Here is a 14,232-nt window from a genome sequence, read left to right as displayed (position 1 = left end):
CTTTAACATATAATGGTTTAATTTTTAAATTGTTATTTGGATGGAGAGTTGTCTCATTGGCACTCACACCACATCTTCCTATATCTATTTGCAGTTTTTTCAATAATAATATTTGTGCAAATCTCATTTCTACTTTTGATTATATTGTCTTATTCTTTGTTGTTTGAAAAATGTAACGTCATATCATCTGTTTAGGTATCGATCTCCATAGTTCAATCTGTTATACAAATGAGAGGTTTAGAGGCTAGAAAAAAGGTTTCAATATCAGGTAATGTCTATACCAACTGAGGAATACTACTGTAACAGTAATTTTCAATTTGTTTGATATGTTTGAGCTTTTTAGATGTTCTATGGAATTTGGTATGTTTGTTATTTTACATTTTTGATAATTTTTTCAATGTTGATCTTGCATTGTTCTTGTAAATGTGATAATTTATGTTAATATAACTTAAATATATTAAATGGCAGATTACCGTTATTAGTCATGTTAATCAAAACTTATTTTTTTTGTACGTACACTCAAAGACAGTAAACACATAGTCCACATACTGTGTATACAGCACACTGGCAAATTATGTGATATAGGTCATTTAGGTTCCATGAAGCCTCTGCTTAACAGTTGAGATACAACATGTACAATTTACAGCCCCTCATTCAGGTCAGCCTACAATATGCTTTACGTCCATGACCGATTCTTTAACTCTATATCGACCTGCATATTTATAAAATATTTGCCCCTGCACAGAACACTCAATCAATGTCTCCTCGTGCTTTTATCAGATAATGCACACAGGTCTACCATATTGTTATTATATTTACATTTGACAAAGATCTATAAACCAATAAATTTCCGACGAACAGCCCGCTGTTACTAGTTCTCTCATATATATACCTCAAATAACAACCATATCCTACCCTTACTAAAACTATTGCGCATATGTAAGAGGCAATTTTCAAGTTTTATTACATTAATGTATATATAACATGTATAGATTGAATAAGACTGTTTTTAAATTGAGATGTTAAATGTGAATTAAACGACCAGCGAGATTCAGCAGATTGAACATAGTTGTACGTATTTTTCTTTTAATGTTGTTTAATGTAAAATCAACACATACAAACATTGTTTCTATATTTAACTATTTAACTATTTGAAAATAGCTGCTTAATATATATTAATTTTTCACCACACTATTGATCTTTTATCCATGTTACATTTTTTGTCGTCGTGCAAATTGTTTGTATGACATTTGCACAAATACAAAGTTTTTTAAAACGTTGCCAAACAAATCTATTTAGAAAGGCAATGACTCATTTAGTTACTTAAATACGTATAATTTTTCAATAACCTTAACCTAAATTTGGGTGTTTATAGAAACTGCTTTTGTTTTGAATCAGTTTTATGTTGTTGATATTTGCAAATTGTTGAAGGTATGTAAATGCCTTTAATGTTTCTTAAATTGAAGTGTGATTATGATTTACGCTTTACTGACGTTTCTTGAACAACAGCAAAATAGCTTATTTCAAACAAAAAAATTCGAAAGCCATGCAATATTTGCCTTAAATAATAGTAAAAACCGTAAAACGTCCACTCTTTCTAGGCCCACATGAAAAGGACTGTGGTAAATATAATTATTTTATTCTTCTTTCTGTGATCAGCTGTTGAGCTTGGTGTATTAATGGGCATTCATGTTCAGTCCGAATTAAGCCTCATGTAGAGCAAGTGCAATACTCTTCGCATAATGAGAACTCTTGCAACAACTCATTTTCATTCAGTTCGACCCAACATTGGAACACATTCCTGGTGTGTATTTTCACACATCGTTGTCAATATAATGGAATTATTTGCAACTGTCATACAAGTGAGATGTTGAGCTAGCTATAAAACCAGGTTTATTTTATAATTATAAATATACATTTATAAATGTGCTGACCTAGATTAATTTACGTGTTCGTTTTTATTTTGTGGTAAGTCACTACTTCATGTATATCCATTATATGGTAATTTTCATAAATTTACTGTTTGCAAAAGTATGAATTATTCTAAATACTAAGGATATTCTGATCCCAGGCAGATAACCTAAGCCGTATTTGACAAAATTTTCCGAAATTTTGGGTCGGCAAAGCTCTTCATCTTTGTTTGGATTTCTTTACTATTGTGACCTGATCGTCACTAATGAGTCTAATGTAGACGAAACACGCGTCTGGCGTAATAAATTACAAGCCTGGTACCTTTTATTTATAACTATTAGCATGTCGTAATATTCGATTGTTTTGTTAGTTTGTGTATTTCTCTATCTTTAATGTTCTTCCATTTGATGTATTGTAGTCCTGTCATATAATGTCATTTATATAATTTAACATTGGCAAAAAGCTGGAGGTTTTGTTAATAAAACGTGATAGTGTACACAATTTTAATCCTGGTATCTCTGATAATTTTTTCATAATGCAAAAAAACAAGGGGTGATGTCAGATTCTCCGGAAGGGTAAACAAATTTCATTCCGATATCTTTTGCAAGCGAAGGGATGATATCGCCACTAAGTCAAATGTGTCAATTTCAATATGAGCATAACGTCTTTCATATTGTAAAATTATAACTGATATTTAGTTCCGAAAAACTATGCTCAATAAGTAAAAGACATAATAAATTTCAATGTTTTTACACGGTCTACCTTAATTGTTTTCTTAGTCCCCATTAATAAAATAACCACCAAAAAACAAACATACAAAATACATTGTTAATAAATTAATATAATAAGATAGTTAAAATGTTACTACTATATAAGTTGTTTGCAATCTGTCAATCTAATACTACGTTTCATTTTTTACAAAAAATACTTTTAATTAATACCAAGGTATAGTTATCATATACAATAATTATTGTTAATATTTGTCTGCGCTATTCATGCAATTGACATAACCAATAGATATACAAATCACATCTTAAGTTAAAATGTACTTCCATAAACCTTTCTTTTTCAATTTACGAATTCGATTTATAAGTTTCAATCTATCAAATTGTAGATAAGGATCAATTCAAATAAATGACATGGTTATGCAAATAGAAAATGACGTCATGTCACAAATTATTTCAGTAGTAAATATTTCAATTTTATACCCCAATAAAATAGTGTAACCACTTCCTAGTCTTATGTTATAAAATACTTCTCTGAGATACAACTAAACATAGAAAACCTTCTTATTTGGAGAGTGAAGAGTTTATAAAGCACCTTGTTATAAAATTCCTCCTGATATTTTTACGTTGAATTACGATTGGGTGTATCATCATCACGACAAATTGCATTCTGGTTTTATTTTATCATTTCAGATAAAGGCAGGTGGAAGATACCAAAAGGGATCAATCTTAGAAATCTTGAAACGTAAAAACCACCGAAAGACAAACAAGATCAATAAACAATTTTAAAAACACAATATAAAAAATAAATACTGAGCAATACAAACCCCACTAACAGGGGGCCATCTCAAGTGAGCAATAAATTTAATAATCTCAATTTCCAGAAGCAAACTATAAAAAAGGACGAAGAGTAGGAAGTACTCTTGTTTTTAAATAAAATTTTGTACGAATTATTTGACATCATAGATTACACTTTTATTTACTATATTGCAAGTTTTTTTTTTAAATGACTTAAAGTTTGTATGTTTGTTTTTATATTTACTCGTATGTTTTCTTTTAAAACAATATTTGTCTTAGGCCAACTACATCTTGATCACAGAATTTTTTATTTACATAAAGTAAATGTGAATTGTATTTAGTAATCAAGCTTATTTGAACTTCCACGGTGTGCGGGTGCATTCGACTCTAATCTTAATTCATGGGGATTGTCAGTTTTCCTAAAGAATGTCGGTGGTTTTCTCCTGGGACTCCGGCTTCTTTCGCTAATAAAGGCTGATCACCATAACAAAAAGTGTTGAAAGTAGTGTTGAACACCAATCATACATCCAACATGTCCAATCTTTTTTTCTAGGTCAGTCTACTCAATGTAAAGTGATTTAAAACTTGCATAGTTCTGAATACATTGGATTATTGTGTTAAAGTGCATACCTTTTTAATGCATTGATGAAAAATTATTTTGACATGAATTATACTTTGGGGTTTTGCTACAGTCTGCATACAAGTAGATATACATTTTCACATCATTTAAAAATCCGATGGTTACTTTGACCTATACGAAATCCATGAAAATTGATATTCCACGAAAACAAATTATGAATCTAGAGTATTGAGCAGTCATCCATGTTTAATAAGGCAATATGCGCTTGAGCTCACTGAATGGTATCTATCATATAAACGCGATAATAGATAATATAATAGTAAATGATTATAATTAAGTTCAATTATTATGTTTACAGTCACTATGTCTACAGCCTCAATGCCATTGTGCGACCAACATGGGCAAGAAGAAGTCCGATTTTACTGTAAAAATTGCAATATCTCGTTGTGTGACGATTGTATAACCGGGCCACATAAGAACCATGATTTCATAAAACTGAAGGAATTTGGTACACAGAAAAAAGACAGTTTATCAAAAATATTGAGCGCTGCGAAAGAATCCAAAATTCCTGAAACTCGTGCTGCGGTATTAAAGGCGGAGAAAGGAAAGATAGAAATTCAGAAATCAATAGAACAGCAAATTTTATTGATAAATTCTACGCAGGAAAACATAAATCTTGCATTAGATGAATTACAGAAACAGTTAGTTGAAAGTTTTCAGAATGAGAACAAAGCTGCCGTTGATGAATTTGAAAGATTTGTCACGAGGCAAAACAAACATATAGTAGAAATAGAGGCTATAATAGAAAATGTTGAATCCAAGGGAAATAATTTGCTAGATACAGATGTAGCTTTATATCATATGACTTTGCAAAAGCTTTGTAAAAATGATCCCTATTACGACACAGTCCCTAATATACAACATCCAGTCTACCAGTTTACTGAAGAAATTGCTACCAGGAACAAGTTACAACATATTATGGGTCATATGGACTGCGGAAAATATGAAGAACTACCGCCTATCAAGGAGGAAACGATCCATAAAACCGAAAAGCCATATGAAACAGAAACGAAAAATCCAATTGCACAGTTTGTTGAAGACAATTCAAGCGACTTCTATTGTTTGGCATCACAAGAGAATAAAAAAATCTTTCAAATATTGCGCACTGTCCCTACAGAAAAAACAATATCGTTTAAAGCATGAAAGGTTCACGGCATGGCTTATAAACAACAACGTCACAGAAATCGATTGTAGTGCTGAAAAAACAAAGTTTGAAATGGTTAAAACATTGAATGAAAAACCAGCCTCAGTGTGTTCAGATGGTAAAAGTAACCTCCTTTTAGGATTTAAACAAAAGAAAGCTTTAAAGCAATTGCAAGCAACAACATCGAAATTCCTTCGCAGATCATCATATAATTTTGTTGCAGACATAAACTATGGCGATTTAAAATTATGTTGCATATCACAAGCTGTAACGACAGATGAAATTATTTATGTCTTTATGACACAATGTCAAGTGATGCCGGCTCGTATGTAGTTCAATGGCATAGAAGCGGAAATAAAATTGCATCAAGAAAGCTCTCGTTATTATCCATAACAAGTGAAATTGTCAATCCTGTACAAATATGCGAACAAAAGGATGGACTGATTTGTGTGCTATGTCGTCCAGACAACGATTCGTGGGTACTTGTCGTGGACAAAACTGGACAGATTCAGACAAGATATCCGCCATTGGACATAACAGAAAGTTATAACATTGTCGGGTCTGGATTCTTGGTTGACGGTACAATCACCATTTCCTGTCAAAAAAGACATGAACAATGCATATTTAATTTGGAAGGCAAATGCGTCCAGATAGATAAACTTGACAAAAACCCAACGTGTTGTTCCGTAGATGAGCAGGACCATATTTTGATTGGATTTGAGGATGGGACTGTTCAAATTGCTAGTTATGTTAGCGGTTTAAGTTCATCGAGTGAAATCAAAACACAGCTGTAAATCTAATGTTCATTTTGTTCTGATTACTCTAATGCAAATTTTATCCATTTTTACTTATATATATTTATGAGCTTATGATAATTAATAGCTAAAAAATTTTCAATTTTTGAAATCTGATTATATCACGTGGAGAAATCCCCCTCCACCCAAAGAATTCAGAAGGAAAAATGTAACAGGTCAATTTGCCATGTTAGACTTGAATATTGTATGAACATTTGCTAAACATGGCATATAGCATTTATTAACCTTTGATACGGGTTAAAACAATATTGTCTTTATAACGATTGAATGGCAATTTTAAAGATTGACTTCGAATGGAAAGAAGCCGTAAGTTCATGATGAAGCAAAATATAAAATATAAATATATTGATTCTTTAATTACAGTAAAAATAATATTTTAATCCTATGAATAAAATCAACGGTACCAATTTTGTTGCACCAGATACGCATTTCGACAATACATGTCTCTTCAGTGTTAAAAATATAATTCTTAAAATTTAAATATTGAATATAATATTTGGATATGTATATTACCAAATGTCAGTACCGCAAGCATGCGTTATATTAGTGTCATTCCGTCAGTCAACAACAATGCCCCCCCACCCCCCCAAAAAAAGAAGAAAAAAATGCTTATCAGGTTTGATCATGGAAAATATCAGAAATCGAGTCATTAAGTGTATACAAACAAACCATACCAGTTTAGTCATATTTAATCGACCGAAGCTTCATATTTCGTTCATTCGATGTATTTTGCTTAATCAAGTAACAATAGCCAATATTTTCCATTTTTAGTTGTCATTTTTTTTATTGTTTTGATTCCATCAGCGACACAAGCGTAGCACAACGAGTGCTCTTTAAAATAAAGCAGGATCTTATTGTTTTCCAGAGCACATGATATCACCCTAAGTTATCAGTAGAGTTCGAGTTTCTTATACTTTGACTTCCTCTAATACATTTAAATGACTTTATATACTTATATGGAGTTATTTTCTTCAGAACGACAGGTCATTCTTTTTCAGAATCAACCCGGACGATACCATGTTTCAATGATATATGCTTCAAGGCATAAAATAATGACCAGCGTGAGGTCATTATTTTCCTTGATAAACATGCAATCTATGATTTACATCAAAACTTTATTCGTCTAATACGTTTTTTTGTCGATTTGGATTTTTTTTTTAATGTTCAATCGATGATAGGTTTAAAAAAAACCGTCATTGTAGTCCCGTATTTTAATTTTAGAAACAAGTAACGTGAAGTTTAGTTAATTTATCGCTACAATAAAGAATCATTATCATATATGTCAGATGAATTTTAATGTCGACATTCATCAAATAAATCTAGATTTAACATATTCGTATGTAAGATTTGAATAGGTTGATTGATTTTTGCTTGCTTGCTTTACATCCAGTGGCAAATATTACATGCATGTTCAGAACGATAAACACTGAATAGAAAATCATACTGTGACCTACATGTATTTATATTCGTCTTCGTGTCAGTTCTTAACTTTTTAAAATGTATGTATACCTTTTACTCTATCAAATGATCAACTAATAAGGTATTCTTATACTCTTTTGAATAACATTAACGTAACTCACGAAAGGGTCGGGTGCGGAGGGTATATGATTTTATCCTGGATATCTTTTAATAAAATGTATTGCTATTCAAAGGACAATCTTTCTGAATTATTCGTTCAAGTATAATTGTTAAAAAAAATAACCACTTTACCGCGAAAGAAATAACATAACAAATAGAAAAAAACCTCTCCCCTCCCCCTTTTCCATAAGCTAGGTGGTGCAATAAATTACTTACAATGTGTCTTGTATTTGTCATCGGATCGGTTTTCGGATGGTAACAATACATTTGTGTCTTACTTCATGCAGTTACAGTAATATTTTTTTTATTGTGAATGGATAATAAATTTTAATAGGTTTATATCTAAATTATTTAGTGAGTTTTATTCTTAATGAGCCGCAGGACGTATTAAAACCTGAACGCATTAGAAAGGCATATCCCACTCTAGTGTTGTCGGTAATATAGGATACTAAACTTTACAAATCTTTATAAAATTGATATTTTTGTGACGGTATTTAAGTCAGATAATGCATATTCTAAGGTTTTTCCTGTCGTAGAACACACCTCGGGGTGTCAAGATTGTTCAAAGAAATACCTCCCTCCGGTTTGTCTTTCATTTGATCAATCCTGACACCCCTCGGTGTGTTCTACGACAAGAAAAACCTTAAAATATGCATTATCTATAACAAAATTTGACATTTAATACATGTTATGTTGATATATATTGGCGGATGAGTGATTATAGTTAACCGGTACAATACCATCCGTTTTTTTTTACTCTACCGGAAAGAAAGTTAAAATATTGTAATTGATAGTTTTTTTTAATAGATATAGGAAGATGTGGTGTGAGTGCCAATGAGATAACTCTCCATCCAAATAATAATTTAAAAAGTAAACCACTATAGGTTAAAGCCCGTCATACTCAAAGTACTGTTGTCATTTTTAGTCATAAAAGATTAAAGTTTTTTTTTATATTTTTAGAAGCAAACAAACTTTTTTCTGGCGAGCGACTCTTGTTAGTCATTCCTCACTCTAATATATAATATTAAAAATACAAGAAGATGTGGTATGAGTGCCAATGAGACGACTCTCCATCCAAAAAAGTACGACTTTCAACACGGAGTATTGGCTAACACAGAACAGCAATATATACTGAGCCCCAAAATAACTAGTGCAAAATCATTCAAACAGGAAAGCTATAGGTCAAATCTAAACATAAATAAGAGAAATGAGAAACACTTAAGAACCACACCAACAAACGGCAATCACTAAACATTAGTTCTCTGACTACGGACAGGTGTAAACAAATGCAGCGGGTTTCAACTATATAACAAGATGTCACTATTAGCAATCAACAGTCAAGCAATCTTTCAAACACATATGTGAATAAAACTAATCGATGCATTGAAGAGTACAGCTTTAATCAGATTCTGAACAATTATTACTGTAAATATATTGTTAAAATCATAATTGACAATCATTCAAAAACACATAAAAAGTCATATCTATGTAAAGTTGCACAAATAAATTATTGTAAATTAAAAATGTCTTGGTTGTCCATCGTTCATGTTTTCTTCTTATATATAATTAACCTGAAAAATATAAGATAAACTATTCATGTTGATACACAAAATATATTACATTTGCACGCCAAAAGATAACAGATGATTCAAAAATGCAACACTCTCAGATAGATAAAGCATACCCTTTTGCAGAAGTGAAGGAGAAAGTCATGTATAAACACGTCTGCGCAAGAATTTGATATTTGGTTTTAGTTAAGTTCACTAAAAGTTTGAATACTGTGGATTCTTTATATTTCGTGTGGTACCATTTTTTGTAACCGCGAATCTAAATGGTCATAAACTTTCACATTTTCTTTAAGATTGTATGCAGACATTTTTTTCTCAATCCACGAAAATTGATACCAACGAAAATAAATAAATCCAAAGTAATAAGTTTCACTGGTTACCAGAAAAAAATCAGTTAATTTGGCATGAATGTTTTGGTTTATGTAGACGATTCAGTTGTTTATATTCAAAGTTCTGTTATTGTTATTATACATGTTATATCATCGGTTTGAAAATTGATGAAACAATAATCACATGCACTTCACCACATGTGAAACGATTTTAAAACCAATCAATAGTGAGCTGGATTTATATTATTTGATTTCACCATTTTATTCAAGGAACAGGATGTTGGAATACAAACCTCCAATGGTTTTAATAGAATAATTCAATTGAGAAATTTGCCTTTGTCCTGTAGTGCCCTAAACCACCTTCCATTACGTCAGCTTTATTCTATTTTTCCACTTAACATACGGATAAATCATTATCCCTTCTCATGTGACTCACAAATGTTGTTTTATCCTGTAAATAAATAATCAGTCACCAATATACTTACATTGTCCTTCTGTCAGTACCATATGATCAATTGCTATGTCTCCTTTAGAAGTGCTGCCTATATATCCTATTATTGAAATCTATAAAATATCATGACAACTTGAACATTTAACATACTGAAGTTAAATGATTAAACTAAAGTTCCTGTGAAAACAATACATTAGCAGAACATTCACTACTGACTTCAACATGGATTATAAGACTACAATTGAAACCTATAAAATTAAACAATAGCACAGGCATAATTACATGAAAAAGTAATTATGCTCTCAGATTTCAAAGCATGGTTATTATAATACAAAATAAATACACTCATCATAGGTACCAGGACTAAATTTTATATATACGCCAAACGCGCGTTTCGTCTACAAAAGACTCACCAGTGACGTTCGAATCCAAAAAAAGTTAAAAAAAGGCCAAATAAAGTACGAAGTTGAAAAGCATTGAGGACCAAAATTCCAAAAAGTTTTGCCAAATACAGCTAAGGTAATGTATGCCTGAGAAAACATCTTTATCTAAATAGTAGTATTGTGTCTGTCGTTTGTCTCAACCAATTCCTAATGTTGACCATACAACATATGAAGTGTTGATTTTGGTCGTAAATCAGGACATGTTAATTCGTTCGCATACTTGATGAATTTTATTCTAGACATTTTTGCAATCATTGAATTCGTATAAACATTCATAAACCTAAACATCTTCAGTCATGTCCTAGTATTAAATTATGATATAAAAACAATTATGAAACGTGCTTCGGACGAATGCAGGTAATACAGCATTATCTTTAATTACTAAACCAGACATATTTAAAAAAATAGTTCAGTAATCCAAATGCCTTCAATATTGAATCACAGAAAAGATCAATTTATTTATAATGAAAGAAAAAGTCTTCAGACACACAGTAACATGTTGTAGAGTTATAATGTTTTTTTCTTCAAATCATTCAATCTCCTTCAAAACAAAATTAGATAACTGGTATATCGCAGGGTGAACCATAAGATAATTTCGCATTATATACTCAACCAAAGATACAACATTGGAACATAATGTTTATAAACACAATATGTACTTACTACTGGGTCCGAAATCTGCGGTATATTGATATTGGCGTTAAACCAATCATCTCCTTGATATCCCAGATATGACGCCTCACCATACCAGCTACCAATACGTTCTTCAGCTGAAATGACTAATTCTCCAGGTTGTCCCCTCATATTGATAGACAACGAAAGACAATATGCAGAATCTAAAATAAAAAAAATGTGTATTTTTTGTATGCAACATTCATTATACAGTAAATATTATGCCACATGTGGAGCAGGATCTGTTTACTCTTCCGGAGCACCTGAGATCACTCCAAGTTTTTGGTGGGATTCGTGTTGCTTAGTCTTTAGTTTTCTATGTTGTGTCTTTTGTACTATTATTTGTCTTTTTATCTTTTTCTTTTAACCCATGGCGTTGTCTGTTTATTTTCTATCTATGAGTTTGACTCTCCCTCTGGTATCTTTCGTCCCTCTTTTATACGAGATAAAAAAAATTAATACGATACAATATGGGCAATAAATAGGCCATACAATATAGGCAACAATTGATTTAAGATGATCAAAACAGTAAATTGTAGTAGAAAAAACAAACAAGGTAATAGTGAAAAAAAACCTTGCGAATCAAAAGAGTGAGACCGGCTTTATTGAAAGGGCTAGCTTTTGCCTTATGCATACATCAATAATTCGATGCTCATTGGAAATGTCAAGTTACGTAGAAAGGACACAATCAATTACAAAGGATCCGTCTAGACCTATAGGTAAAGGTGGCTTATGGCGTTATTAAGACGAGGGACGAGACACAGACATAGAGTATTTGTCCAACAACTCGTAATGGGGATCGTAGATCTTCTGTAATTTCAATTTTAGTTTTTTATACTCCATTTATGGGCATTATGTTTTTTGGTCTGTGCGTCCGTCCGTTCGTCCCGTTTAAGGTTAAAGTTTTGGTTAAAGTTTTTGGTCGAGGTAGTAGATATATCCCCCCATTTTCACGGTCCACTGAACATAGAAAATGATAGTGCGGTTGGGACATCCGTGTACTGGGGACACATTCTTGTTTATTCTAAGTTGGAGGAGTTAAAGTGAGGGGCAGACTATTGTTATCGATGTCCTCATACTGTGGATATTTCCTAATTTTACAGAAAGTAAAAATTTAGTTTTCTACATACACAAACTTATTTACGAGGCTGTTTTCTTTTCACGAGGAAAATAAAATTTGTTGATAGATAATCCACCAAATGTTCTTCGTTGCACGTATTTTACCGGTTCAAAGCCGATTTAATTGATAAGGTTTTAAATCATGATTTGGTCCTCTAAACGATTTTAAATAAGACGTACTCAATGAACAAAATTACAGAAAAACATGTCATGCAAACTCAAATCCTATAAATATTACCTTTTAGTCTATATTTGATAGTATCCATAACTGCAAAATCACCTTCATTCCGAGGAGATGATGCCTCTGTATACATGTAGTAGGATCCAGATTCGGCCCCATTAATTGGTCCCGTATTAACACTTGAAGTCGTACCCTATTTATAGATTTAATCTTTATTGTGAAATTACAACCACAAGGGTCAAAGCAATATAAACAAACAATACAATGGAAATACTAAAGAACATATTTGAATAAAAAATTCATGTAAACAAACAATTATACACCTGTCTGACACGGGTCTAACCCCCTCATTTCTTTAAACTGCTTAATGAAGACTCCAATATGACAAACAAGTTGAGTGGTGGGGTTTAAAATGTGTTTTATTTTCTTAATGCATCGAGATGCTGACATAAAGAAATTGAACTGCAAGTCAGCTTTTCTTGTTGTTAATTAGACATACATTATTGTATGAACCAAAGCATATTATTTCAAATTGATGTCATTAGCGTCATATTGTGTTAACCAAGTATCATGGTTATATTGAAATTATATGGTTTTGTTTTCTTTTTAAAAAGTGTTTAGTAGGTTTTATTCTGTGTGCGCCAATTTTTTTATGTGATTTCTTCATAAAAAAATTTATCACATTCATTCCTGAAAGAAAATATGAGATTTAACTCGATAATCAATAAAAGTTTGTCTAAAACCTTTGACGTAAGTTAATATATTACGATAGCCAGAACACCTTCCATGACAAAAAAGAATGTAAATTCACTAAGATAACTTATAATAATATTTTCTTTCATTAAAGGATAGTTCCTCACTGTAAAAAAGAAGAAATAGTATGATTACACGCTAATTAGATGATGGTAGCATAAAACATATATGGATGAATTTTAACTCACTGTTCGTCTTCTCCAATCAAAAACATCGTAAGATAATGAATTTTCAAATATACAACCAACTTCATTGTCCTCGAAATCACATGCCATAGATGTCTCTAATCTTTTGTCTGCAATAAACATGATAAAAGAATGTAAACTTCAAAATTTTAAATAACAAATATAGTATATTCATAATAAATTCTTTCTATTCCCTGTAATATCATTTGATGAGTTGGGATTCTATGTTACAGTTTTCTATATATATGTTTGAGTTTGTTTTTGTAACAGTTCAGTATTACCGTTAATCTGTTGTTTTTCTTTTAAAGTGGATGTGTTTCACTCGGTTTTGGTTTATGACCTGTTTTTTTCTCTTGCTCAATCGATTATTGACTATTGAAGAGCAGTATACTACTGTTGCCTTTATTTATACAAGAATGTAATCCATATTGTTTTATAACTCTAATAGCATACTTTCTAATTGTCTGTTACTGTTCAATATACGTTTAATGTCAATTATGACAACACAACGGGTGTCACATGTGGAGCAGGATATGCTTACCCTTCCGGAGCAGGATATGCATACTCTTCCGGAGCAGCTGATAGCATCCCTAGTTTTTGGTGAGGTTCGTGTTGCTTATTCTTTAGTTTTTCATGTTGTGTCACGTGTACTAATGTTTGTTTGTCTTTTCTTAATTTTTAGCCAAGGCGTTGTCAGTTATTTTCGATTTTTGAGTTTGACTGTCCCTCTGGTAGCTTTAGTCGCTCTTTTATAGCATGCATTTCTGAACTGGAAAATCCTTAATATTGGGATTTACGTCAAATACATAGTATATCAACGACACAATAAAATAAAAGACATCCAGCATTTGATTTATCAGTCTGTACAATTTGCCATTTCAGAATCTAATGCATTCTGGGTAATATTTTAAAAAGGGTTC

At 31.6% G+C, this 14,232-nt stretch overlaps 2 protein-coding genes across 2 annotated transcripts in view; one reads left to right on the top strand and one right to left on the bottom strand.

The window, feature by feature from the left end:
- Window positions 1–4,377: 4,377 nt before the first annotated feature.
- On the top strand, window positions 4,378–5,217 carry LOC134689989 (tripartite motif-containing protein 2-like). The gene has a single exon (XM_063549961.1). It carries the CDS (start codon window positions 4,378–4,380, stop codon window positions 5,215–5,217), a length of 840 nt encoding a protein of 279 aa, XP_063406031.1.
- A 3,941-nt stretch (window positions 5,218–9,158) lies between these two features.
- The window catches only part of LOC134689988 (MAM and LDL-receptor class A domain-containing protein 1-like), a 60,333-nt gene continuing 55,259 nt past the window's right edge, over window positions 9,159–14,232 (bottom strand). Inside the window, exons 41-45 of the mRNA XM_063549960.1 lie at window positions 13,316–13,422; window positions 12,432–12,567; window positions 11,066–11,238; window positions 9,994–10,072; window positions 9,159–9,182 (exon numbers count right to left, since the gene is read on the bottom strand). Of these exons, the coding sequence (XP_063406030.1) occupies window positions 9,178–9,182; window positions 9,994–10,072; window positions 11,066–11,238; window positions 12,432–12,567; window positions 13,316–13,422 (500 nt within the window). The 3' untranslated portion in view covers window positions 9,159–9,177. The remainder of the gene's footprint in view (window positions 9,183–9,993; window positions 10,073–11,065; window positions 11,239–12,431; window positions 12,568–13,315; window positions 13,423–14,232) is intronic.

Source organism: Mytilus trossulus, chromosome 11, assembly GCF_036588685.1.
Source record: "Mytilus trossulus isolate FHL-02 chromosome 11, PNRI_Mtr1.1.1.hap1, whole genome shotgun sequence".
Lineage (NCBI taxonomy): Eukaryota > Metazoa > Mollusca > Bivalvia > Mytilida > Mytilidae > Mytilus > Mytilus trossulus.
Note: the sequence above shows the minus strand (reverse complement) of the source record. Positions and strands in the feature narration are given on the sequence as shown.

Bases quoted from the DNA above. Each gene is read 5' to 3' on its own strand.
- LOC134689989 (XM_063549961.1), top strand. From the start codon at position 4,378: ATGTCTACAGCCTCAATGCCATTGTGCGACCAACATGGGCAAGAAGAA.